The 26937-nt window shown below is 36.4% G+C and overlaps 4 protein-coding genes across 4 annotated transcripts; 1 reads left to right on the forward strand and 3 right to left on the reverse strand.

Moving 5' to 3' along the window:
* Positions 1-5898: 5898 nt before the first annotated feature.
* Positions 5899-11187, reverse strand: LOC130739603 (uncharacterized). The gene is made up of 10 exons (XM_057591937.1): positions 10648-11187; positions 10410-10559; positions 10049-10137; positions 9236-9324; positions 9023-9126; positions 8837-8939; positions 8683-8758; positions 8473-8578; positions 7457-7988; positions 5899-6366 (listed from the first exon to the last, which is right to left on the reverse strand). Exons 1-10 carry the CDS (start codon positions 10949-10951, stop codon positions 6273-6275), a joined length of 1647 nt encoding a protein of 548 aa, XP_057447920.1. The 5' UTR covers positions 10952-11187; the 3' UTR covers positions 5899-6272.
* A 1274-nt stretch (positions 11188-12461) lies between these two features.
* LOC130739604 (probable transmembrane ascorbate ferrireductase 4) lies at positions 12462-14962 on the reverse strand. The gene is made up of 4 exons (XM_057591938.1): positions 14671-14962; positions 14492-14543; positions 14170-14366; positions 12462-12858 (listed from the first exon to the last, which is right to left on the reverse strand). The coding sequence occupies exons 1-4, from the start codon at positions 14824-14826 to the stop codon at positions 12532-12534; spliced, it is 732 nt and encodes a 243-aa protein (XP_057447921.1). The 5' UTR covers positions 14827-14962; the 3' UTR covers positions 12462-12531.
* A 2790-nt stretch (positions 14963-17752) lies between these two features.
* LOC130739606 (clavaminate synthase-like protein At3g21360) lies at positions 17753-20262 on the forward strand. The gene is made up of 3 exons (XM_057591940.1): positions 17753-18173; positions 18900-19153; positions 19752-20262. The coding sequence occupies exons 1-3, from the start codon at positions 17808-17810 to the stop codon at positions 20095-20097; spliced, it is 966 nt and encodes a 321-aa protein (XP_057447923.1). The 5' UTR covers positions 17753-17807; the 3' UTR covers positions 20098-20262.
* Positions 20263-21298: 1036 nt separating this feature from the next.
* LOC130739605 (protein decapping 5) lies at positions 21299-26929 on the reverse strand. Its single transcript, XM_057591939.1, has 8 exons — positions 26619-26929; positions 25226-25326; positions 24850-24921; positions 23588-24772; positions 22600-22674; positions 21986-22186; positions 21773-21883; positions 21299-21704 (listed from the first exon to the last, which is right to left on the reverse strand). Exons 1-8 carry the CDS (start codon positions 26773-26775, stop codon positions 21549-21551), a joined length of 2058 nt encoding a protein of 685 aa, XP_057447922.1. The 5' UTR covers positions 26776-26929; the 3' UTR covers positions 21299-21548.
* Between the last annotated feature and the right edge of the window lie 8 nt (positions 26930-26937).

Here is a 26937-nt window from a genome sequence, read left to right on the forward strand (position 1 = left end):
CCTAAATCACAGTAATATGGAAATTACTCAGCACTTTACTCAGGTGGGTAACATTAGGTAACGTTATTAAGGGTTAACAATTATCTGTCGCGGTATTTAAGGGGTATTTAACACTATTTAAGTAAACATTTTGGGATCACGATGATAATCGAAAATGTGATAAAACCGTCGAAATTAAATACCTATCCATATTTAATTAGGAAATCTCATAATACATCTTAATTACGTTTGGTCAACCAATTTTAATCAAACGTGGCACCAATTTCCAACCGCTTATTACTTTTTAACGCCTTTATTACTTTTTCGTCAACCAATCTTAATCACAGCTATTAATCAAAATTTCAATGGTTCCTTTACGTTTTCAACGGCGCATCATTTGACCAATTTCTAAAAAAGCAAGTGTGAAGACCTATCCAATAATAACCAAATTCAGATGGATGTTGTTGCAAATAAAATGTGTAACCCAACGTCTGATTAGTGAAACTCAATGTCCAACAACTACATTACTTCAGCATAAGAGACCATAATACAACACATTTGCAATGCAATCATCTGGGGAAATTAATCATCTACTTTTTAAAAACAACACCCCGACTAACTACACAGAAGAACGCAACATACATGACAACAAATATTGCAACCAATACTACAAAACGAATCCAGTTCCTGCAAACCATTACATTATGGTTTGGCTCCGGCTCACCAGAGAACCTCCGCTAAGCATCTTGAGCTTCTTCCAACGATCTGTATGATACATACATGCTTCCCCGGAAACCAGCAACCTGATTATAACACTCGACCCATGTAGAATAAACACCGGGTTCACGGCCAACGAAAACGACATACGTTTTCCTCGCCCGACGAAGCTCATTATTCTGCATCCCACCTTCACGCCTTTTGTACAAAGCTTTGTTTGTTCAGTCTTTCACTCCTGGCCACTAACAAGTGAGAAGAAATGGGAAAGAAATGGGGCACAGCAGATTTAAGAAACAGTGTAGCTAATAGGTTTTGGGTTTCACCTTAAAGATAGGGCCACAAATAGGGGCATAGACCTCCGTCAAATGAATAAAAAATCTCACTTGCCAGAATAATGTAATTTCACTATGAAGAATTATCACATCAACACTGAACACACCCACGTGACGAATATCATTTCTTGGGCCATATTGAGCCACGTCCTATTATGTGCACTGTCAACTATAAAAAAGTTGTTTGCCGTCGATTAAAGCCTTTTATCGAGAAAAGAAATAATTACTGATCTTACGTCATGTCAAAGTGAACAAAAGGAAAAGGGGGGGGGGGGAACCATGACCCCAAAAACTTGCGGTGCCGCCAATATTATTTGAAAATGTTAGCCAACTCGCATTGAGCACCCATTCCCCCCTTTTTTTCATGTCACGCCATGCATAATATTGCAACAAGAAAAATGTTCTATACACCTTTCTTAGATGTGGAGAGAGATGGAATAACCATATACATCTGTTTCCATACTGAAAGCACCTTCGACTTCAGTTCAAAACGGTCTTGATTTCTTCTCCAATTCGCTTTCTCACCAACGTCAGTGTTCAAGGATCTAGAATCGTAGCTACGAGATGACTACGACGAACATCGGCATCCCCATGAATCTTCCAGTTCTCAATGGGAAGAATTAGAATCGTTGGAGCGTTCAGATGAAAGCAATTGTGGGTTTTTCAAGAAGTATTGGATATTGTCGAAACTGGGTTTCACTTCAAAAGGTATATATGAACCCTAATACCAATTGTTGTGAAAATGCACAACTTCATTCAGACAGTACGATAGGGCGAGAAAGCAACACAAAAGCTTTGTTCACGCAGTTCGGCAAATTGTGCCTACCTCTGCGGCTATAGAGTAGATATAGCTCCCTTTATTGATTCTCGATAATCAATTGTGTTTACGAGAGCAGTTTATATTGCAGTGTCCCCTCGCACACTGCCAAATTGCGGCGTACTTGCACACATCTGGTGCACACCAGCACACTTTCAGGGTTAGAGGTCTTATCTATTTATAGGACACTACTAATTCTAATATTACAAGATAAGATAATATTAACCATAAAATAAGATTATAGAATCCGTCTACACTCGTGATCATCAATTGCTCAGCTCCTGAATCCTGATTTACGGGTTTGTGTTCCCCATTATATCAAATACTAATAAACTGAATATGTGGCCTCAAAATAAAATCCGTGGGCCCCAAATTTTCTTAATCAGCCAATTGCCAACAAGAACACCTAACAGACTAACACACGACACCATTAGGTCATAACAAGTATAAGATGCATAAAAAAACAACCCTAACATCAAACACTATAAACACCACAATAGCGCTACCTGCAGCTACGGTGTATGCTTACATCCATGGTCACGCGAGAGGATGAGTGAAGGCTGCGCATGCAGAGATGGTAGAAGAAGTGGAAAGAACGACAAAGTTTAGTGGCAAGAACAACAGAGATGAGTGAAAACCCTATAATTTGTGGGTTAAAAGACTAAAATAGCCGTAGACAAACCCTAAAATGAGTTCAGAATTTTATATTCCGAATTAATTCGGGATTTAAATTTCCGTCAGTGCAAAATACAATGTAATATCACACTTTTAAATGGGAAAATACTTCGGTAACTCAACTTCCAAATTATTTCGGGAATTACAGTTCCAGAACTGTTTTATGTGAGGTGTCATTTCTTATTAGTGGGATTAGTGGGGTGGGAAATCTAATTCCCCTCAAGTGGTGGCCTAGTTGTCCTAGAATGACAGTATCTTGTATAGGAACAGTAGTAGCCTTCCACGTGACATTTGGGTTTCTAAGTTCTAACAGGAGTTTTCGGAGTAACAAACAAAGTCTTGCAAGCCTAGGGTACCTTGTCTTAGGATGAATTCCCCATTGGGAATGACTTTGAGAGAGAACTTTATGTACATTATTCCTTTTGGGAATTTTAGATGGTAAGCGAATGCATCTAGAAATTCCAACTGATAAATGCACCTAGATAGTTACGTGAAAAGCTCTCAACATCGTAAGTGACATAAACCTTTACTTCAGTGTTTGTGTTTAATACAATCAGAGGATTAGGTGAATGCTTTCCTAAATAAATGTTCTTCTTTGTTATCTCAGTAATCGGTTATCCTTCTTTTACCACTTTCCTCGTATTAAAACTCATAAAAACAATTTATCATACATATTTTCATCTGCTTGGTCAATATGTAACTGGTAGAACCAATGTTCACAAAATCCCTAAGTACGATAAACCCGTATCTGCTTTGCTATGATTGAATCATAACAGTTTAATTTCAAAGCAAGCAGTACTAACAACGAAAAAACCTTTATCACCTACTCGGTCCCCGTCCTTAAGTAATACAAAGAACCTTTTCAATCAACTTTCGGTTTACAATTACCAGCTTCTAATTAAGAAAATTATAAACAAGTTAAGAAGAATGAAGGTAGTAAAATGCTAAGATCTTTTAGGGTTTAGAGTAGAGTAGGACAAAAGGATAAAGAGGTGGTAAAACCTTTATCACCTACTCGGTCCCCCGTCCTTGAATTGCAATGTACATATGACTTCTTATCAAAGTCCCGGCGTGCCTTAGTTCTTCAAAACTTCAAGTCTTTTAGGGTTTAGACTAGGACAAAAGGATAAAGATGCCAACATATAGCTTTTGAGTGGACAAATTCCTCTCCAATGTATTAGTGCTCCACAGTCCGGCTAATCTGGATCATCACAACCTTTGACCATTCACTCAGAGCTTCTTGTCTTCATATCCCTTATCATCATATCAAAACTTCTTATTCCTAATACATTTGACTTTGCATCAGAGTCAGAACTTGTTTGCCCCACAATAAAATTACATACGCTATATGATATTAAAATAATATTCTTCCCATCAAATTGTTATGTTTACACACACAACCGACCACAAAACATCAAAACCTTCAAAAAAAAAAAAAACCCACATTAAAACAAATTAATCATTGAATTAGGTGGGCATTGATTGAATGTGGTTATTTTATACATTGCTACTACCTGGCCTTCTTCAATAACACTACCGCCTACAACAAAAGCTTTTAAGACCATCCATTTATTGGACTGTTAGAAGTCCAAGCTTTTAAGGCCCGAAACACAGCTTTGTCGTATACTTGGTTTGTTTCTTCAACCTCCAGAGGTCTCTACCTCCTCCTCCTTCAGCGTCACCCATGGAAGGTCTCGTCTACGTATTTACAAAAACATAACATGCTTTTACACGAATACTAACAATAAACGGCAGTCATAACTTCGATAGATAAACCCATTTTTGGGTAATGACATCTAAAACAAATAACGAATGGAAACTAACTACTTTAACATCTGGGTTACCATTAAATCTACCAGGATTCAGATGTTGTGGACTACTGTTAAAGCCACCAATTTATCCTTCTACCCAAGAACAATTCATTTCAACTAATGTCATTTATATCCTTCACTAAGCGAGGGTCAGTACAGTCATTCTCAAAATCATTTCTTTCCAATATAAATATAACTACCTGGAAATAAACAAGGAATCTTAAAGGAATATGCGGTTTCTATGGTCACAAACCGTTCATGCACCGGTGCAAGACTTTGGGCATAATGCACCCTATACGAAACCTATGGGTCCGGCTCAACGGCAAGCTCTACATGGATTTTCCAAAAAAATGGAGGATGCAAAGTTGATACAGAATAATACATGCTATATGAAAGTAAAGACTGAAGTTTACTCAGTGGACGGAAGCATGTGGAATCTTATGAGCAATGAAAAAAGCTAAAACGTTTATTGCTTTGACCCACAAACATCACTATTTAGTCTTTTTGGCATTTCTCTACTACTTCTTGTCATGGATAGCTTAACTGCGTGTTTGATTTAATGATGTTAACTTTTTTCTTTAATAAAAAATGTGAGAATGAAGAGAAACATATCCATATTATCAGGTATAGCTAAGTGAAATGTTGTTGAAATTAGCAGCGACTCACTCTTAAGTATGAGCGTCAGATGATATTTTTGTTGAAAGTTGCTCACCAATTCAAATTTTATTGCAACGCAAAGGACTTAAAATCTCAACCAATAAATAGGTGAGAGTTAAAATGAAGCTAATTAAGCTTGACATGATTTTTTTTGTGCAAGATGTTAAAATGGTTTTAAATTTTTGTATTGACAATTCTATAATTAAAATATACTCTATACCACCTTAAAAATCTGATTAAGACCTAACTTTAGTTCATTGGCTGTCTTGTCTTATCATAATAAGAAAAGTAAGAAATATTCCAAATAAATATATGCTAAATCGATATAAAAGAGAAACGTAGAAGATATTGTAGAGTGGTGACAACATGACAAGTAGAACCATAAACCAAAAGACAAGTGGGCAGATGAGTTTATCCAATTAATACATACCAATTTATGGACCTAGGCCTTTGTTCGACTAGCTGTATCCATCTGTGCATCCCCACACATATTTTATGTTCTTAAAAACTAGATTAGCATTTCATACAAATGAAAAAAGAAAAAAAAACTATTTGACACTAAAATCTAAATATGAATATCTACTTGCATATCTATGAATATAATAGATATCCAAAATTATATATATTGTGTGAAATACCTTCAACAAAAACACATCAAACAGACCATTGTACCCTAAAGAATTTGTGCTTTTTTAGTAAATAAAATATAAAAAAATTACATTTAAAGGACGCATCACATTTCCATCGGTACCTATCCAAATTCTTATATGTTTCATGTGTTTAACTTGGACTTTTGATGCAGGGAAAAAATTCATGAAGAATCCAAAGTTGCTAAGGAAACCTTGTTTTGACAAAAAAAAAAGTGTAATGCAATCTCCATGTGTTGTAAAACTATGCAGATACAAATGTATAACTGTAAAACGTCATTCTTGTCATTCTTATTTCTATAATAGTTGAAACAGAATTTTCTAAAGCATCCAAGATTTGAAATAGTTAAAACAGGAACCACAAACAGATAAAGAAAACATTAGCTGCATTTCCACTTTCTTCACCCCCAACCAATCCCACGAGAGGGGTGGAAAAATCTTTGGAGCCCACTGAAATCTCTTCCTTTCCCCTTTTAATATGTGTATACCAAAAGAAGGATGAGGCTAATTACCAGCCTCAGTCCTTTCCTCTCTCCCTGAAGACCAAACCAAACAGACCATTGAACCCTAAAGAATTTGTGCTATCAGTAAATAAAAGATAATAATTTACATTTAAAGGACGCATCCCCTATAACTCTCAAGCTTGGTCATCCCATTTCCATCTTCGCGCTACCTCTTCAAGAACAGCTGCCCGAGCTTGGCTTCTTCTTGCCTCGTCCTCCACCCAAGATCTGCAACATTTGCACTCTTCATCAGACACCCAATTCAAAATACATCCACAATTTCTAGCAGATTCACTAATTTATGCATCAAATGATGACTTTCTAATGACTGATTTATGTTTTTTTAATACTACAAGATCAAGACGTGCCAGAAACTTAACTCATCCTGCACTAGATCATTCCACACTTCAATGCTTGGTTATGCATATATTTGCATCCAAAGACAGGACATCACTAGACATAACACTAAGTCACTAACCTGGAGCATGGTTGCCCACAAGGGCAAACAATTCACATGCACGAGGAGAACAAGAGAAAACTTTAAGAAAAATAATTAAAAAGCACCTTATGGCTGATGTTAAATGGTTTTATAAAAAAAATTGGCTTGCGAAAGAATCCAAGGACATCAATTGACCCATGTACAGACACAGTGAGACATACTGGGTTGTTGTAGCCGTAAAAAAAAATCATGTGCCACTAGCTTCTAGATCAAACAAGTTTCAAAAACTGAAGTCCAGATATAAGAATGGAATTAGAGGTAAAAGAAATGTCAATAACCTGGACATGATTGGCCTAAGAGAAAACAATTCAGATGCACAATGTGAACCAAAGAAAACTTGCAGAGAAATAATTACAAAACACTTAAATTATTAATTGGCACGTTGGTTTTCCAAAGAACCCAATGGCATCAATTGACCCACGTTGCTGACCTCAGTGAGACAATGTTCAGTCTTTTTAAAAAAGAAAATCAAGTGTCACTAGCTTCCCTCCCAAACAAGTTTCTAAAAATGTAGAATTCCCAAGACAAGACGTGATCATGGTCATGGACGGAATTAGAGGCAGATTGTGCTAGGTAGAGACGCTATAGACATAAGGATTAGTTTCTACTCTCTACCCAAATGTCCCTCTCAAAATCTGACTCAACCATCAATCAATCTTGAAAAAAATGTGTTTTGACTGTTTTCCATCATGCAGAAAAATCCTTCAGAATTCTAATTGGAAAACCATAAATCGAAAAAGTATTCCAATGGATAGCTGACTTTACACTAAATGACAGTAATTATGCCAAAAAGGAGACAACAAACAATTCATAAATTACCTAAGAATCTGAAGAGCTTCTTTCTCAGCTTCCAGTGTGGATTTGGTGTCAAGCATTTCTTCATGCTTGAACTCTAAATCTTTGAGCAACTTATGTACAATCTGCTTCTCATCTACATATATGACTCTCTCTGATGCAAGCTTTTCTGATATCTCATCAACTTCTTTCTTTAAAGTAAGCAGCAGTTGCTTTTGACAATCCATTGCTTCCTTTTCTTTTAAATACTCAGCATGTATCTTATCTTGATTGATTGTTTCTTCTTCCAAATTGTTTACTGCATCGAGATAAAGCCTCTCTGCATCAAAACCACGACTTTTCTCTTCACTAAGCTTCAAATCCCAAAACTTCTGTATGTCTCCTCGGCTAAGCAACTCAGACCTGATCTCTTCTGCCGCAGCTTGCCGAGCAGAATTTTCAGCTTCTATTCTTAACAATTCAGCAGATATTGCTTCCATCATCCTGCCACTTGTCAGAGCCACAGCTGCTTGTGCTTTTGTTGCAGGTTTGTTTGGCTGCAATCGCTTGCTCTGTCCTGTAACAATTAGTTCACAGTAGAATCTTTATATGATCATTCTTCAGTGTGGCATTCCTAGATAAATAATTAAATAGTGACCATCCACAGTTCAAAGATAAGATATATAACAAGCCTCACTCTTCATTCATTTACTCATCATGGTATAAGCATAAAATGGGTATTGAAAATTCTTGAGTTCAATTTTGTTACTTATTTGGTTAAGCTTCTGTGGTTCTACATTTGATATCAACAACCTTCATTGTTCCCATTGCGAAACATACGTAAACTGGAATTTGTATTTACTGTGAACTTTAAATGAAAAGAAAAATTTCTGATCATCTATGATTGGTCAATAACCCTTGAAAACATAAAAGATATAAAAAAAACATGCATGCTTGCAAATATAACAGTCTAAAGAAATTTGATTTGCTTAACCAGTTTGTCATTGTCAGACAGACAAAAAAAGCATCATTGCATGGAGGAAAAGCTAGAGAAATGATACCAAATACTTTTCTGAGTATGCTCCTATCCCCTGCCAAGATGTCCACATAAACTGCGAGAGAAGTGATCTCCTTCACATCCATATAACCTGCTTTTTTAATTGATATCTGGACTGTAAAAAAGTCAGGTTTTAAGAGCTGACAGACAAGCGGTAGATTTTATCATGCAAATTAATAAATATTCAAATGATTAGATTCTGAAAAAAGCTTACCTGGTCAATTGACCCAAAGAAAAATTTATACTCCAACTGAGCTCTCCAGTCTATCAGATCTAGTCGTGAAATGAATCTACAGTGCACATATTTCCTATTCAGTAAAATGGCATACGATTGAGAAGTGTAGAAGAGGGATGGCACACGAATTCACCTGTCAGGAAAAAAACTTATGTTTTCTTCACTGTCAGATCCACCAGAATTGGAACTATTCTTCCAAGATAATTTGCTGGGGACCACACCGGCTTCTGCTAAAACTTCAACCTCAAATTGAAAAAAAAAAATTCAATTTCTGATTCCAAGAAACAAACATTTTGGGTCGGAGTTTCATCATTTTTACCTTCAATGTATCGAAAATCTGAGTCTTCAACACTAACATCATCAAATGCAGTAACTACAGATCCAGAAAGTGATAGTACTGGGGCAATCCTGTATTCTAGATTCCTGGAAGATAAAGAAACCAGTTGTTGATGAAAGCCAGGCAAAGGTACATTTTTAGCTTTAAACCAATCACTGATTGTAAAGGGACATGCATGATGCATTATGAACGCACCTTTCTAAAGAAGAATTCAATCTAACTAGCCATCTAGCAAATTCTCTTCGTGTACACAGCTCATTACCTTCCACATCATCTTCAATTATCTAGATCAATCAGCAAAAACTACTAGTTTCATGTCTACGATTCTACCCAAGGTTCCAAAATAATAGCACGTAGTTTTAGTGCTGCATAATGGAACATACAAATATACAAGAGCATATTCCATGTAAGAACTAAGCAGTACAAGTTTAAGTACACCATAACATAAATGTCAAACTGCATCAAAAGTTCTCTGGAGGTAAACCAAATCAAACTTTGTGAGTATCATTCTTAACTAAAACGATATACTACATACATCAAAATTTCACTGGCTCTCTCCCTCAGTTCTTGCTTGCTTTATTTTTTAGCATACATCCGCTAAAAACTTAAGCAGCATAACCACAATCATAACAAATGACTCAAGCAGTGTTTACAAACTAAATAAGTCGAAGACCTAAGGTTCACGAGTCAAAGAATTGTAACCAAACAAAAAGTACCTTCTACTTTTTACGTAAAATCTCTAAAAACTAAATCAATTTTTCTTAAGCTTAAACAAATGGGCCCAAATATTTGTATACCAAAGAAAATAACTAATAATGTTTGTGGGATTATTATCATCTATACAAGGTTTCGGCCCTGTTCCTAGCTAATATGGTTGATACATAAATGAACCCTTCCAGACTTCCAATAAGTAGTGGTTCAATAAATGGTTATGCAGACCATTAACACAATGTAGATGGATACTAGCAGTGTCACTGATTCATAAAAATATTGCTCAAAGAAACAAACCTTGAGTGTTTTTAAGACAGACAATGCTTCTTCCTGGGTAGAATCCACAGAAACTGGAACCGCAACACGTTCAAACTTTTCTACAGTTGCTGATAGTAACAACAACAAGATGAGGACATTGCAAGAAACCACTATAAACACAAGGCTACTCAAGCCTAATCCTAAACACAAAATTGCCAAACTAAGAAAGGAATAATTAAAAAAGCGTTTTAAGTTAGTAATCCCAGACCAATCAGAATTACAAGTCCATCAACACACAAACTAACAGGAACACAATCACAATACGAGACATATGCTTCGATCCCTTGGTAAACATCATAAACTTAAATAAAAACATAATCACGGTAATTGTAACACTAACAGGGGGCAAATGCAACAGTTTCCAAAACAGCCTCAGGGGAGGCCTCATCAGAAATGTGGAGCTCTTCAGCAACCTTGTCGCGATGCTCTCGAGTTTCAATAGGACTACTCCACATTGCTTGCAACGGGCTCGTGAGTTGAACATTGAAACCTAATCAAAAACCAAACCAAAACACACATCAATTTCACACCACCAAAAACTAGTTCACACATGGAAGTGAAAGGTAAGAGAAACGAACCTTTCCTGGATAGTGAGAAAGTACCAAATAGAGCAAGGAGAAGAGCGAGGGAAGTGCCAACACCCACTACAGCATTCGAAGGAAAGCCTTTGTGGGTGGTGGTAGGGCGGGCAGGGGAGTCGAGGATAGCCCAGCCGTTGAGATCGTCGGAGCGGGAGAGGGAAGCGGAGAGGTGGAAGCGGCGGGGGAAGAGGAATTGGGTGGGACGATGAGGAGGGTTGAAAAGGGGGCGATGAGAGAGAGTGGAAGGGAAGGGGAAGCAGAAGGAAGAGTTTGTTGAAGAAGAAGTGGGAGGAGGCCACATTGTTAGGGTTAGGATGGAGGAGGAGGAAGGTGGTGGCTGACGCGGTGGCTGACGGAGGAGCAGCGGCGAGAGAGTAGAGTAACTACAGGGACAGACACCGTGCTACCTAACCTCAATTGGAGTATGGAGTGTGTGTTCCTGTCTTGAAAATTGTTGTACTAGTTTCACCCAATGTTTTGGGAATCTATGTTCTTAGACTTTACCTTTAATTTTCTTTAGGAAAAAGATGGGTTAGCTCATTCCAAATATGCCCTAACTCCTAACTAGTGAGCACAAACCAAGATGAATATAATCTTTGTTGTTTTGATTGAGATCTGACCACATGGCCTAAAGCCATCAAGTCCAAAGACAACAAAGTTCAACGTCGCGATTAAGTCACAAGACAAAGGAGGATAAAACTTTCATCGTTTTAAATAGCTGGCTTAACACAATAGTTAAACAATTTCAACCATAATCAAGGTGTTTCGGCCAAGGTTAAACTATTGTCACATGGTCTAGTTATGTCACATAAACAGGTGGCTAACTCCTAGTCGTTGAACATAAGAGGACAACCAAGTATGTAAGGTTTACACTCATTGTAAGCTAAAAGAGACTATTAATTTTCTCTCCTATTGCTCTTCAATAGCCAAGGGATTCTCTTTGGTCTTGAACTAATTTAAGTTGCAAGTACTTCCATCGTTGCACCATCAAACATTCAATCGAACACCATTCAACTAGTATGGGGATTTTATCACTAACCAGGTCTCAAACTAGAGGAAGATCAATTGACGTTGTTTGTGAGAATCTAATAAAAATAATATTCTTATTACCATAGTGGATACTCACCACACAAGGACATCAATGTCGATAAACTAATATTTGGGGATAATGGAGTAGGTAATGTTGGAGTAATAGTGTGTTGTAGAACTGGGATAATATGAAAGGGATGAATAAGGTGTAGATGAGAAGAATCTAATATGTGGCCTAAGAGTAGAAATGTTGAAATCTCATAGAAGTGGAAATAATGGAAAACTAAGTGTGGCGCAGAAGAAGGAACGAGATCGATGATAAAAACACCAATTGATAGGGTGATCATCCTATCAAGTAAAAGAACCTTAATTTCTAATATGAAAGGCTAAAAAACAATTGTATCAATTTTCTAATTAATTTCTCAAAAACAAAAGATACAATATATGGCTACCAAGAGTGAGATCTTCCTACATATGACACCATTTAATTACAGGGAACATTATAAAAAATTAATAATAACATAACCAAATAAAATATAATAAAACTATATAAAAGCCTTCAGCCATTTTTTTTTTGGTCAATGGATGATTATCATTAAAAACAGGCCGAAAAGCCTTCAGCCTTCAGCCATTTGGTTTGTAATTAATCTGTTTGGGCCTATCATGAGTGAGTAAAAGTGGGAAGCCCAATAAGAGGACAACTAGTTTATACAATTTTGCAATATCTATTTTGTCCAAAACAAAATAACTCATATCTTCTTTAAAGTTCAAAATGCTCACTATGACCACAATGTAAGGCATATGAATTTATTGATCAGAAAAGGCAAATCAGCCAGTGTAGCGTTTTATTGATTAAGATGACAAACACCTCGTGTCTAAGTACAAAAGTTTGCTTTGAAGAGATGATTGATACTTAGGTGAAACAGCAGCCAAAATAACAAAGCAACTTAGGAGGGCAAGACCCAAACCTAAGCTATTAACAACAATGGACTCAGTGCTGTGTTTAGGTACATTTCTCTTTGTTTGTAATAATGTCAATTTCTCCAGCAATCCAGTTTCAGCAGTTGCTATTGCCAATCCATAAGTGTATAGTCCCAGGAAGATATGCCAAGGTAAGATCCTTATCCTCGCTGAACGCGCCTCTCCCCGGTGCCAAAAATTCAAGAACCCCATCAACCACTGCACATATATGGCGAAGATTATATAAGAGCTGACCTTCACTGTAAAATCAGCTCCAAAATATAATCTCTTTTATTTTTATAGTGCAAATGGAAATATAATATTAGTAAATGATAAAATATTTTTTCCCCACCATAGGTATACTCCATAGGGAACCCTTGGAGTACTATCAACCATCAAAGCAGAGACCCCTCTCGACAGGGTTGTTTTTCATAAACATGGATCCAGGGATCGAACTTAAGACTGTAAGCTCAAGAAACCAGAGCCACTACCACTCTGAACATTGCTGGTAAAATGAATTATTACAGTGAAAATAAACGCTAGCTGTTACAAATTATTTAAACTTTGGTTGTTATTTTTGGTTTCATTTGATCCAACCTGGGATGAATGTAAACGACCGACACATTTCCAGAACCAAAGTGTATCTTTGTGCTCTTTTACCCCCCTTGAACAAGTGCTCTTGCTTAAAATAATATTCTATCCAATGTTTTATCACAGGGTACACTATTAATTAAGATAAGTGTAGGTTGCTTACATGTTACTAACATGGTATTGGTAGGATCATTTCCTTATTTTTCAAATATTATATTATTATAATAAGCTCTAGTTGTAAAAACAATTATTATCATCAATTAAATTCAATTCTCATTATTTAAATTAATTGTACTTTATAAAAAGTACACAACTAGAAATACAGTATCAATATCAAAAGTATTCGTTGAGTTCAAAACAATGACAAAAGGATTTTAAAAAATTATAAATTATAAATATTTTTGTAGCATATTTTTTTATATACATTTTTTTATTAGACTACATACAAGTGACTAGAAAGTGAGTTAGGGGCTGAAATTCCACTTAATAATATATCATATGTCAAAAAATTGTATTAAAAGTATCTTACTAACATTTGCAACAAGTATAGTTTTCTTACGGGACTTCGTCTAATGAATTTGTTTTTCATGATTTCAAGAAAAATGGTGGGTTAACGCAATATATGTCTTCCTTCTAAAAACTAAAAAGAGACAGAGGGGCCACAATGTCATCATCAATATCAATTATCGAGCCCCTATTTATGAACATAGTGACATTATTGAATTCAGCTTAGTTAATTTTGCCAAAATAATTTCATTAAAAAACCAAAGATTGATTGAAAAGTAGACCAGCTTCATTAAAACAATTTATCCTGATTAATGAGCGCTATTAAGACATATATAACTGGATTACAATTGAGCATAGTTTTCAAAAGATTTTAATTAAGTTAAGAAAATATGAAGAAATAATCCTGGAAGAATATGAAGATGAATTAATTACCTGAGCTCCAAAGAGGGATACACAAAGCAAACCCATCCATGAATGTAGGCTATAGAAATTAGCCACAATCCCATTCTGTCCCTGAAATTTAGTCCAAATCCCAAAGATCCCAGAAGTCAAAGCCACCCCTTGAAGACACAAGTGCACTGATTTCTTCAAGCTCCTAGACCCAGGTAACCATCTATGCACCAAGATTGCTGCACAGCATTTCATTTTCAAATTACAAAAAATCACCTAATGACCAATAACATGATATAATGTATCACATTTCAGGGTTTCTCTGATAATTAAAACTAGTTTCTAGCTAATTAATTAAGCTTACCTTCTCCACTTAAGATGATAAATCCAATGACCATCAAAAGAGGATGAAGAATCTGCAGTAAAAAAACACACAGGAAAAAGGAAGCTCCTTTAGCTAGCTAATTGGAAAAAGGTAACTTTCTAATCAGGGAATGAAGAAAGGAAGTAATGCAGAAAAAAAGAGCAAGTTGTGGTGTGTACTGCATAGATGAGGTCTTGTTGGGAAAGGGAGTGAGTGAGGAAGCTGGATTTGAAGGCAAGAGCCCAGAAGAGAACAAGCAGTGCTACTGTGAGCCCTGAAATTCTTGCAAAGAAGAGGAGAGGTACTGATGGGAGTGTGGGAGAGAGATTGGCCATAAGAAGTGGTGGTTGGTGTTGGTGTTGGTATCTCTGTGTACTCTACTGAGAGATGCCGACAACTCTGTTCTAGATCCACCTTGGTATGTGACTGTGTACTGATTTCAGTGGTAAAGTGAGTGCTGTACTAAAGGGGTTTTAGGGAAATTAAATAACTATATGTTAAAGGGTTATTTTATTTAGCTTATATGTGATTCTTTTAGGAAATTAGATGTATGACACTACATAAGTTTAAGTTTACACGTAATTATCCATTCATCATAATTTAAGTTTGTCTTTTTGTATGGTTGTATTGAAAATAAGGCTTGAATCCTAAAAAAATATTATTTGTTTCTGAAATATCAGAATAGTTATGGATCTAATTGTCTTTTCATTTATCATTTAATATTATGATTAGTTTAAAAAAAATCTCACATTAAGAAGAATATGGTACAAAGGCTAATACATCAATCTAAATAAGAGAAGAGAGTATGGAGGGACTTCTTTAATACTAACAACATTGTTCAAACGAAAAGAAAGCCTAACTAAATATTAAATAACTAGCAATGAAATTGCCAAAATGACAACAAACAAAATTTGAAAAATATCAAAACAAGAAAACAAATTCCTACAATCACAAATAATAGAAGTAAAATAAGAATTATTCTTGGGATGATGCTTCCAACCCTCAAACAATTAAAGACAATCAGTTCCAAAACATACCCTTCTGAAACAAAGGTCTGAAGTCATAGAAAAGTGCTCACATGAAGCAAAGGGCATTCGCTATAATTGGAGACAAAACCTCCACCAATGTTGACGTTGTTGCCGCCAACTCTTCCCCATGCTCATCCCTAACAATGAAACCAAAATTTGCCAAGCTCAAAGGAGAGATAGGTGCATCAAAATTAAATTATGATCTGGATGAATAAGTAGACACTAAGAAACAAGCCATGAACTCATGCATGTGACACTCACGATCAAGACGAAGACCAAGGGGAGAAGTGAACCATGCACATCCCTTTGATCACAGAAATAAAAAACAAAGCATAGTGAATTGACTCCTTAATTGTGAGGCATAATGGACACAAATGATCAACCCTTAAACCACGATGATGTAGCTTAGCTCGCATCGGGAGAAGATCTAAGCAATTTCGCCAACCTTTTTTTTTTCACAGCGAGGGATCATGTTAGTGCCACAATTTATGCCAAGTCTCGTAGGAATGGTCTACATGGACAAGGACGAACCAATCGATGAAACCTTCTTAGATGCGGATAAACTGGTATTCCAATCTTATAGAATAGATCATGTCTAGATTATGAGGCCAACATAATAAATCCTCTTTTTTTTAAAATCACAAGTAAAGGTTTATATATCTCCTTCTTCTTGCGTTGAGTTTAAATTTTGTATTCTAGTATAGATTTATTTTTAAATTATTTTTATACATAAGTTAATTAATAGTATTTTAATAAAACTAGTGAGTAATGGTGGGACCGTGGGACCATGGAGGGAGAGGTGGCAGAAGAGGTTTGGACTTTGGAGAGAGTGTGAGGATTTAAGCGAGCTTATACGGATACAAGGATAGAAGAACTATCAAAGTTTAGCGTCGACCAAGCTGACACTAATATGTTTTTGCTTACATAGTTAAGCCGTGGATCTTACTGCACTAAACTGTGAGTCTTCAGGAAAATGTACCTGCAAATTTACTATCCGAACCTAACATATAGTTGCTTCTTAAATACGTACTTTTGCCCTTAAATAAGTTGCTTTGGCTGTCATTCGTCTCTTCATTTAAAATATGAACCTATAATAAGTTGGATTATTCAGTTGTCTAGTGTTTCTGGCTTGAGTTTATATGAGGCAAGTTAGACTCTTGCATATAAATAAAGAAATCAGTCTCCTAGCAGAAAATAGAATACATAGTCAAAAGTTCAAACTAAGTGTACATGCTGATCAGACCATTTTTATTTAACCTGACAAATGTACATGAAATTGAAGTTGTGACTTCATATGAATAGTGAAAGTGATGCTAATGAGTAATGGAACATCCAAACTAATTAGACAGTCATCCTGAATATTTTATGAATGTAAGTTCAACAGTCAAATATAAGTATACTATTTATTCATTATAATATTTGGTTTGATTTTTCAGCCTGCAGATCAAGAAATAATTAGCTCATCATGTGAGACTAGTACTACCCAAGGTAAACAGGAGTTATTTGCTTTGTGTTAGAGCTGGTGGAGGATAACTTCTTGGTATAGAGCAAGAAATTTCATCTCATAATGCATCTGATTAACCAAGGTGCTTCCAAAATTCCTACCAGAAATTATTATTTAAAGTAATGGTTCTTGTGAATCAGTTGATGGCGAACTTCTACCCAATCAAAGTATAAGATACAACAGGTGGTCAGTTCAAGTTGATACATGCTTAATTCTCATTAAACAATGTTTCGTATTTAAGTTTCATATATGGGAGAAGAATCTGCTAGGAGAACTAGCTCCAACAAAATGTAGATGCTCTCAATTCGACCAAGTTGTTTCTCATGGAGATACTCATGCTATAACAACCAAATTTTGAGTTTCTTGACCAAAGTTTAGGGATGATTACTATGAACTTTGTCGTTGGTTTTACTTTTACTAGGACTTTGGAGGATTATAATTAATTGGTTACATCAATTTTTTGGCCTGTACGTCAACTTTGCACTACATTCAAATGGTTTATAATGTCCATGTGGCATTTAGCAGTTTCATACCTTGGAACCAAAGCCAAAATAATGTTTTAAAAAAAGGCCAATCCAAATAAAAAAGAACTAGGAAACTAAATTCCTTGCAAAACATAAGAACAGTTAGATAACAACAAGAAGAAGAATCCTCAAAGCCAGCCTCGTGTTACATCAACATATAAATTTTTAACACCAACCATTGCTATATAAATAGGTAATCCCTCATAAGTAAATATCACTTAACATACAAGCATTTGATATCAGAGAAAGGTGGCAGAAAGATGGAGTTTTCTTGCAAGGACTTCAAGGTGGGTAACGTTGAAGGAGAAAAAGTACTAGATGGTGAAACCATTCCCTTGGTGCTGAAACCTTCAGAGCCTAACAAGAGTGACTTAGCATCCTTGCTATTGGGTCTGAAGAACAAGAAAGATTGGTTTGAACAAATGATCATCAAGAACAGTGCTGTCCTGCTTCGCGGTTTCGATGTGAAGAATGCTGAGGACTTCAATGAAATCATTGAAACCTGTGGATGGGAAGACATTCGGTATGTTGGACCGGCACCTCGCACACATGTTTACAAGAGGGTTTGGACTGCCAATGAAGGACCCCTCTCAGAGTTCATTTATTATCATCATGAAATGGTTTTGGTAAGTCAAAATTATCATACTGATATCAGCACCATGATTATGTCATTTAACTAGTTTCCTGATATCAAAATCATCATATTCAAAGAATCATTTCAAATAAATCTTTCCAAACAGTTTTCCTTTACTTTTATAATGTGTTCTTGGTAACTCTCAACTCAGTTAATCACTTAAGCAGCATATGATCACAGAGAATGATAAAAAGAACAAAATTTGAGATCAAAATGCAATACAGAGATTTTTTTCACTTAATGAATTCCATTAGTGAATCTGATTGATCCTTTTTTGGGAACAATCTTAACAAACATTTGACCAGATATGAGCACATTAGAAGTATGTAAAAATGTACATAAGTTTAGCATGACAAGATTCTCTGAATATACCTCTACTTATGATATAAAATGTATTCATACTATGTCATGTTCTCCGTAGCTTTGGTCACACCAATGGGGGCAGAAAGTGATGATGTGATTTGAACTAAGACTATTGATTTTTTTAATGTACATCTTTGAATTGATTCGGCATCCTACAACGTATATCAATATGTATAACTTTTTATTATTTTATAATTCAGCTTCTTACATCATCATACAACTTCTTCTAGAGCAATCAAAACTGTGATTCAATGAAAAAAAATTATAATTAAATTGGGCCAATTATTTGCATTTCCTATGGAGATTAACTTTCCCTTTGTGTGTTTTTAACAAAATGGGGGATTCAAATAACCAGTTTAAGGATAATCCCAAGAAAGTGATACTCTTTTGTGAGACACCTCCCCCTGAAGGAGGAGAGACCCCTTTTGTTCCAAGCTTCCGAGTGACAGAAAAGATGCTGAAGGAGTTCCCAGAAGAGGTGAAGTTGATGGAAGAGAAGGGTTTGAAGTATTCATTCACAGCTCTTAGTAATAACAATACTGGTTCCATGAGAGGTAGAGGGTGGCAGGATGCCTTTGGGACCTCAGATCCCATTGAAGCTGAGAAAAGGTATATTTTTCCTTCAAACACCTAAATTCAATGCCCACTAATTTTGCACATGCATGTTGAGTCCATAACGTGTGTCATATCCATCCAGGTCTCTAAATTTCCAATTTAAGAAACATACTAATAGTCATTGAAGCCAGCTATTAATGCAGCTTAGTAGAATCTCAGCATGAATCTTAGCCATAAATAGAGCAGCATGAATCTCATTGAAGCCATACTATATAGTAGATCAATAAGCTGCATTAATAGTCATGATAGTTATCTATCTATATAAATGTGTCTACTTATTCTTAAATATGAATTTAATTAGTGAAAATCTCTATATGCCATCATTTGTGGCTTGGCCAACCAATCAGTGGTTGGTTCAAGTGATACATGTTTAATTCTTCTTAAGCAAGATCTCATGTTCGAGTCTTGTGTATGGAAAACCCTCCACTGGGAGAGCAAGCCCCACTAGAATGAGGACATTCTCGACTCAAACATGATTGTCTCTCTTAGTCGGCTTGAACAAAATTGTCTCTAATGGAGGATACATGTGTTGAAGAAAAAAATGTGGTTTGGCCATTGAATCCTACATGTTTTGATTAAAACATTTTTGCAGGGTGAACGCTCTAGGAATGGAAGTGGAGTGGCTTGAAGATGGTGGGATGAAGACAATTATTGGACCAAGAAATTTAACAAGGGTATTTGAAGGAAGGAAAGAAAGAAGAATGTGGTATAACACAATAGTAGGCATGCACGGGAAGGAGTTCAGCTCGGCCACAATGGCAGATGGAACAGAGATTCCAGAACATGTAGTGAAAAGGTGTGGAGAGATCATTGAAGAAGAAAGCATACAATTCAAGTGGGAGAAAGGAGATGTTCTCTTCTTTGATAACTATGCTTTGCTTCATGGTAGAAGGCCTTCCCTTCCTCCCAGAAAAGTGCTGGTTGCTACATGCAAGTAATTTCAGAGATTGTTGTGTTGGTACTTGGAATATATATATATGCCAAGAGAGAAACGGTGGAGAAAATAATAGCTATATATGAATAAGTGTGTCATTCACCAATATATAATCATGGTCACTTTTATATACTTCATCGAATAAAAGTATTCTCTATGCAGAACTATATTTGAAGGACTCACCATTGAGAATAGAAGTGTTCTCTAAGCTTTACAAATGATAGTATATTCATGATGAATAGTGAATACAGTACATATTAAATGTATGAAGTATAAATCATCCATAATGTAACCAGAGAAACATTTTCTAAAAACAAAATTTAAGATATTTACTAAATGTAGTTAGCCAAAAACCGTAAATTCTTCAAATAAACCAACAAAGTATGGCAAGTACATCCCAAAGTGGAAAACAAACCACCAAATCACACCCAAAAAACTAAAAACCTCAAAGGTATCACAACAAAAGAAGAAAATATCCAACCAACAAGATCTCAAAAACCCACAAAGCCTAAAACTCCCACTCTAAAACTTTCCAACACAAAATATCAGTTTAACATACGTGAAAGTTTAAATTTAGTGCAAGATCTCATTTTCATTTCTAAAAAAATAAATTTTTCATCAGTTTAGAGGGTTGAAATTTTATATTTCAAACGAAATTCAGGTTTGGAAAAATAAAAATAAAGTTTTAAAAATAAAAAAAAAACAGATTTCACAACTTGAGTTATAGGGATATAGAGCATTTAGTAGATGAAATTATATTATATTTAGAGTAAAAAAAATTCATATATGATATCTTATTTGTAAGAAAGAACATAATAAGTACACGAATGAAATGTTTTTCACTGAAAAGGTAACTTAAGTTTATTAAAAAATGCAACAAATGTGATATCTTTCAAAATATTTTCACAAGACACAAAATTGTTGTTAAAAGCTTTCTAAATTTTGTTTGACCTCTACTGTACCACAGAAGATCAGTTTGATCTATCCCTAGAAAAGGGCGAATAAAATAAAGGATTGATTTTAAATATAATTCATGCATGTATGAATAGCTTAAACTGGAGGGATATCAATCACTCCCATACCTGCACAAAACCGACTCCAACAACAGCAACTTGCATTGACAATGCAAATACTATTGACAGGAAACCAGAAACGAATTATTGACGAAACGCTCACAAGCATAATAAACAATGCACCGCAATAAATTTAGTCTAAACTTCCCTGTTGATATAAGCTAAATCAAATGGTATAAGTTCACCATTCCATCAAACTAAGCGGCTGGGTAGAGGAGTCACAAGGCGGTAACAGGTAACATGACAAGAAAAGGATGTCCGACTTACTCGGCGAAACAAACATAAAGGAAAACACAATAACCAAACATGGTCTATAACATAAGTACTGAGCTTTATTGGGACTCTGCCTTGGCTCTTATTCTCCACCATGACTAAACAAAAACTAACCAGCACGGAAAGGCCCACGGCCCCTTCCTCTTCCATAATAGCCAAACCCTCCTCCTCTTCCATAAAAACCACCTCGAGTACGTCCACCACGGAAAGGCCCACCACGGCCCCCTCGACCACCACCACGGTACCTCGCAGAATCACCAAATGTCTGTACCCCAAATCAGCAAATGAATTGAACATAGTTCTTAAATAGATTAGAAGGAATATGAAAATTACCTCAGTATCAATCTTAATCTGTTCAGAGTATCTAGTCCTTCCGTTCTGTGAAGCATTATCACTCACATTGCTCGAGAGCGAATCAAAGAAATCATCCTTGTTATAAACAGGCTGCAACAACCATGAATAGCAGTCAAAGCCATAAGTCTGACAGCAAAGATATGTTCATGGAATAACTGAATGCACATCAAGTTGCACACAAGATAAGATTACCTTAACCTCAGCATTTGATGAGTCATCATTGTCTTCTTCTTCATTGTAATCTTCATCAAAAGCATTTTCTTCCCCATCTTTATCTTTTGAATGAGACTTATTGCTTTTACCAAGATGGCCCCATACTTCATCCTTTTTGAATTTCTCATTCATTGCCGTGAAATCAAAATCTTCAGTGAATTTTGTGACTGGACGAAAGCCCTGCAAAGCATTACTTTTTCATGACTGGATATTCCAATAATAAATATTTTTTGGAAAGACCAATATTTTTTGCAAACTAACCACGTAAAAGTCCTTCTGGCATATTTATTTAGCTAATCTTAGTTGACCAACAATGATTTAAAACAAACACACATGGAATAAGTTTCACTATTTACTTATAATGAGTGAAAAGGGTTGTGAAGTCCTAAACTTAAAACTAACAACAGACAACCCCTCCCACCTAGTCACAACCCCACTCCGAAAAGAAAAACTTCAACACTCTAGTCTTCCAACAAGTTCAGTCATGTATAAGGGGGTTCAAAATCATCCAAAAAACAGGGGGTTCGAAATTATGCATAATAAAGGGGGTTCAAACCTACATATTAAATGCAACACAATAAGCAGAACATTACCGCAGTTCCTCTTCCTCTTCCTCGTCCTCTATAGTTGTAGCCGCCATAATGAGTTTGGATTGGAGCTCCACCAGCCTTAAGAAAGTAAAACCAAATGTCAAAAGTCCTTCTCAATCAAAAGAATAGATGCTAAAGAAATTAATAGAATAAATTATCCATGCTTGCGGTCTAGGCATGACTGACAGGGTGCTATATTTGTTAGGTAAAATAAGAAAACAAACAAGTTGAGAAAGGCACATCAATCATCATAACTCATGTATGGCAGTTTGCCAATTAAAATCATTGACAACTAGACCTAGTACTGCTTTAAATTCTCTGCAAAAAAAACACAAAAGATAGGGGCTGGGATGAAAAATGTGCATATGAAGACCATCTAAAATTACAGAGCACGATTTCCACATATTACAGTACATGCAAAACCAAAGGGCTTTTTAATCTATAATGCAAAGATAGGGGTGCAGTCCTTCCATACAGGTCCTGTAGACAGCCATCTAGGTATTGGATACAGCAATTTTCAATATTTAAGGTATGAGTTGGTTATGTATCTATCTATCTAGATATGGTAGCATTGTATGAAAGACAAAAATACATAAATTTCAAAGCATAACAAAATATAGAGTTAAATATTTGTAGATTGAAGTGAAATTACTACAGTACAAGAATTAAACCAAACTCAGAATATTAAAGCAAAAAAAGAAACTTGTTAAAATGGGTCTGATTGAGTAAGGAGAAAAATGAGAATGGGGGAAAACCTAACTTCAACTGAAAACAATGGATTAGCTAGTAATCAGACCATCCCCAAGACATACTCAGGAATAGCCAGCTTAATCAGAACCATATCCAAGCCACGGATCCATTTTTTATTTTTAAGAGTTTTAAAACATACTTCATAAGTGTTCAGCTTGAAAAATGGAGTATCCATACATTAGAAGGTGTGTGTGTGTGTGTGTACTGTGTAAATGAAACTGTATAAAGATAAGAATGATACCCGGAAATTGGGCCTTGAATTTACTGGCAATGGCAGTATCGGTGGCTGAGTTTCAGCAGAAACTGGCCGAGATGGCTCAGCAGATGATGTTGAAGACACTTGAACCACTTCAACATCCTTATTAGGTGCCTGTGAAGGCTGAGCATACGAAACTTTAGTTGGTCCAGGCTGCAATAATTGACCTGGGGTTACCAGAGCAGGGGCTGGTGTGTCTGTATGGATAGAATGAGATGATCCAACAACTGCAGGAGAGAACTGTGACACAGTTTGATTTGGCAAACCTGAACCTGAAATTGCATTAGGTTTGCTGGAGACTGGTGGTGTTAAAGCAGAAGAGAACTGTGATACAGTTTGGTATGGCAAGCTTGAACCAGAAATCACATTAGGTTTGCTGGAGACCGGGGGCATTAAAGCAGGAGAGAACTGTGATACAGTTTGATATAGCAAACCTGAGCCTGAAATTGCATTAGGTTTGCTGGAGACCGGTGGCACTATAGCATTTACATCTGGACCAGAATTGGTCAATGGGGTCAGTGATGGAAAGTTAGAAGCTAGCGAAACTGCTGAAGTTGAAACATTTGTTGCCTTGTTGGCTAATGCAACTGGCAAAATTTCTGAAGCTAGGGTAGCAGAAGGTGCAGGAGGCAATGCAGAAGGTGCGCGAGGCAATGCAGAAGGTGCAGGAGACAATGCCGCAGGTGCAGGAGGCAATGCAGAAGGTGCAGGAGGAAAATTTAACAGAGGTAAAGAAGCAGATGTTACACTGGTTGTGCTTGTACTCGCAGGTAGCAAAGAAGATGGCAATTCCGGCAAATTAGAAGATACAGCCGGTGAAGAGAGACTAAAATTGGGGTACTGCATAGGCTGCTGAATAGATGAATGCATTGCTAAACCAGGTGGTGGTCGAAGCAAAGGTTGCTGGTGTAAATGAGGAAGACCACCCGGGGCACCATAATATCCTTGCCAATACACCGGCATAGGAAGCCCACCACCACTTGCATTTGGAGCTGGAGAAGCTCCCCATGATCCTATGTTCCCTCCAGGTTGATACAAAGGCAAGGGTCCTTGAAAATTTGACCCAGGAAGTCCAAGCTGTGCAGTATGATGGGAACTGAGATCAGTCAAAGACCCACTTACAGCAGAAGGCAAACTTGTAGATGTGGTCGCTGGGCGAGGATAGTGAGACTGCAAATACAATTCCATATAATTAGGATGTGATTAATTTAATTCAACTTATTATTCACACAAATTTCCCCACCAACCTGAATGATAGCTGGGTCAATATTGACTTGTGGAGTAGGCTGGACAGGTGGAGAAGATTTAACCTGTAAATCCTGCAGAGAAAAAGTTACAACAGATGTTTCAGCATATGGACATAAATCAGTCAAAGACTCCATGCAGTATCATCTAAACAAAGCCTGGTCAGGTAATAACAATAAGTCAATAACTTATAACATAAGAAAACCGGGATCAGCTTTCCTAGTGTTCCTTCTTCCTGTATATGCATGACTCATTATTTCTGTGGATATAGAATTGTACAAAGAAAAAAAAACGATACAAATTTACAAAAGTTGACAAAAATTAGTAACCAGCAATGACTATTAAGAAAAGGATATTGTATAATTCTATGCATGATACCTTGATGTCAGATCCACGGAAAAGTATATACTCATAAACCTTGTCGCTTGGGGGAATTTGTTGACCATCCATTTTCCTTCCTTCTGTTCCAAAAGATCGCACTGCCACACAAAAACAAAAGTATCAATCCACCAATCCAGCTGATGATATTAAACAACAAACACAGAAGTACTTGGTAGTATAACTATGGAAGCAAGACAGCAAAATTCAAAGCTGGAACAATCCACATGGTTCCGAGAAGATCTTGAACATAAAAACCACGCAACTTTTAACCACTGACAATAAAAGGAAACAAAGCAGAAACACGCAAACAATAAAATTCTATAAAGGCCCTTTCCTTTGGCGTTCTTAAACATACATGTTCCATTTATATCTCATAGAAAGATATGTTTGCCAATTATAATCCTCTTTAATAATTAAAACAATACTTTCCATTTCATTCAGTGTGGTTTCAGTGGTTGGAAGCTTTGACATTAATCTATCACCTTGAAAAGCATCTGGATTTTGCTTCTTTTATTGTTGAATTTGAAGAAGTGGTTAACTGAACTAAGGTTTATTTATAATTCTCGAGTTTGTTATTTGCTACTCGAATTCATCAGCTGTACAGACAGCAGTAGCACAGCAAGTAACAAACTCAGAAATTACAAAAACCCTAGGTCAGAGAATCACATGAAACTTTGGAAGAAGCACAATTCAGATACCCTTACCAAGAGATAAGTTAAAATCACAACAATGGGACACTATATATCGAATTCTGGTCCAGGGCACACCACATATCAGTAAAACAACACAGATGCTGCTGGAAAAAAAATCACAGAAACCCTCCACAGCCTTTATACAGAAAACCCAAAAAAAACAATTGAAGAGATAGGTTAAAATCACAACAATGGGACACCAGACAACACTTTTCTCAAATCGAATTCTGGTCCAGGGCACACCACATATCAGTAAAACATGCAACCCACATGCTACTGAAAACAAAAAAAATCACAGAAACCCACCACAGCCTTTGAACAGAAGACCCAAAATCAATCGCGAGTTCGCAACAATTGCAAGATAGATTAAAATCACAATTCACAACAATGGGACACCAGAAAACCCGTTTAACAAATCGAATTCCAGTCCAGGGCACACGAAAAATCAGTAAAACATGCAACCCACAAAAAATCACAGAGACCCTCCGCAGCCTTTGAACTGAAAACCCAGAAACAATGGCATGCCCACAACAATTCCTTCCCTGTGGCAGAAGCTTACAGCCCACAATTCAGAATCAACCAATTCAATTCAAACAAAACAAAAACTAGCAATCTGCAGAGTGAATTGAAAGATCTGACAGCAAATTGAGTAGAAACAAAACAAAACAAAACAAAACAAAACCCAGAAAGAATTATACCGTTGCGGAGGCCAATACTGGATTCATCGGTGTTGATGTTGTAGAGAATCCCCTCGTATCTGATCTCACTCTTGGAGGTCAAGCTGATCAAGCAACCAATGTAGGAATCAGCCGCGGCGGAGCTTGAACGAGAAGCGCTCTCTTGCGACGACGACATGGTGGTCGCGGGTGGGTGAAATTAGGGTTGAGGTTTTGGGATGGATCCCTCCCTCACTCACTCTCGCAGTTTGAAGACGCTCGCTATGTGAATCGGTTTCAACTGGGTGTGGGTGTGAGAATGGTGGTGGTGTTGCAAATGTAACACAAATGCTGTGAATCG

Source organism: Lotus japonicus, chromosome 2, assembly GCF_012489685.1.
Source record: "Lotus japonicus ecotype B-129 chromosome 2, LjGifu_v1.2".
Taxonomy (NCBI): domain Eukaryota; kingdom Viridiplantae; phylum Streptophyta; class Magnoliopsida; order Fabales; family Fabaceae; genus Lotus; species Lotus japonicus.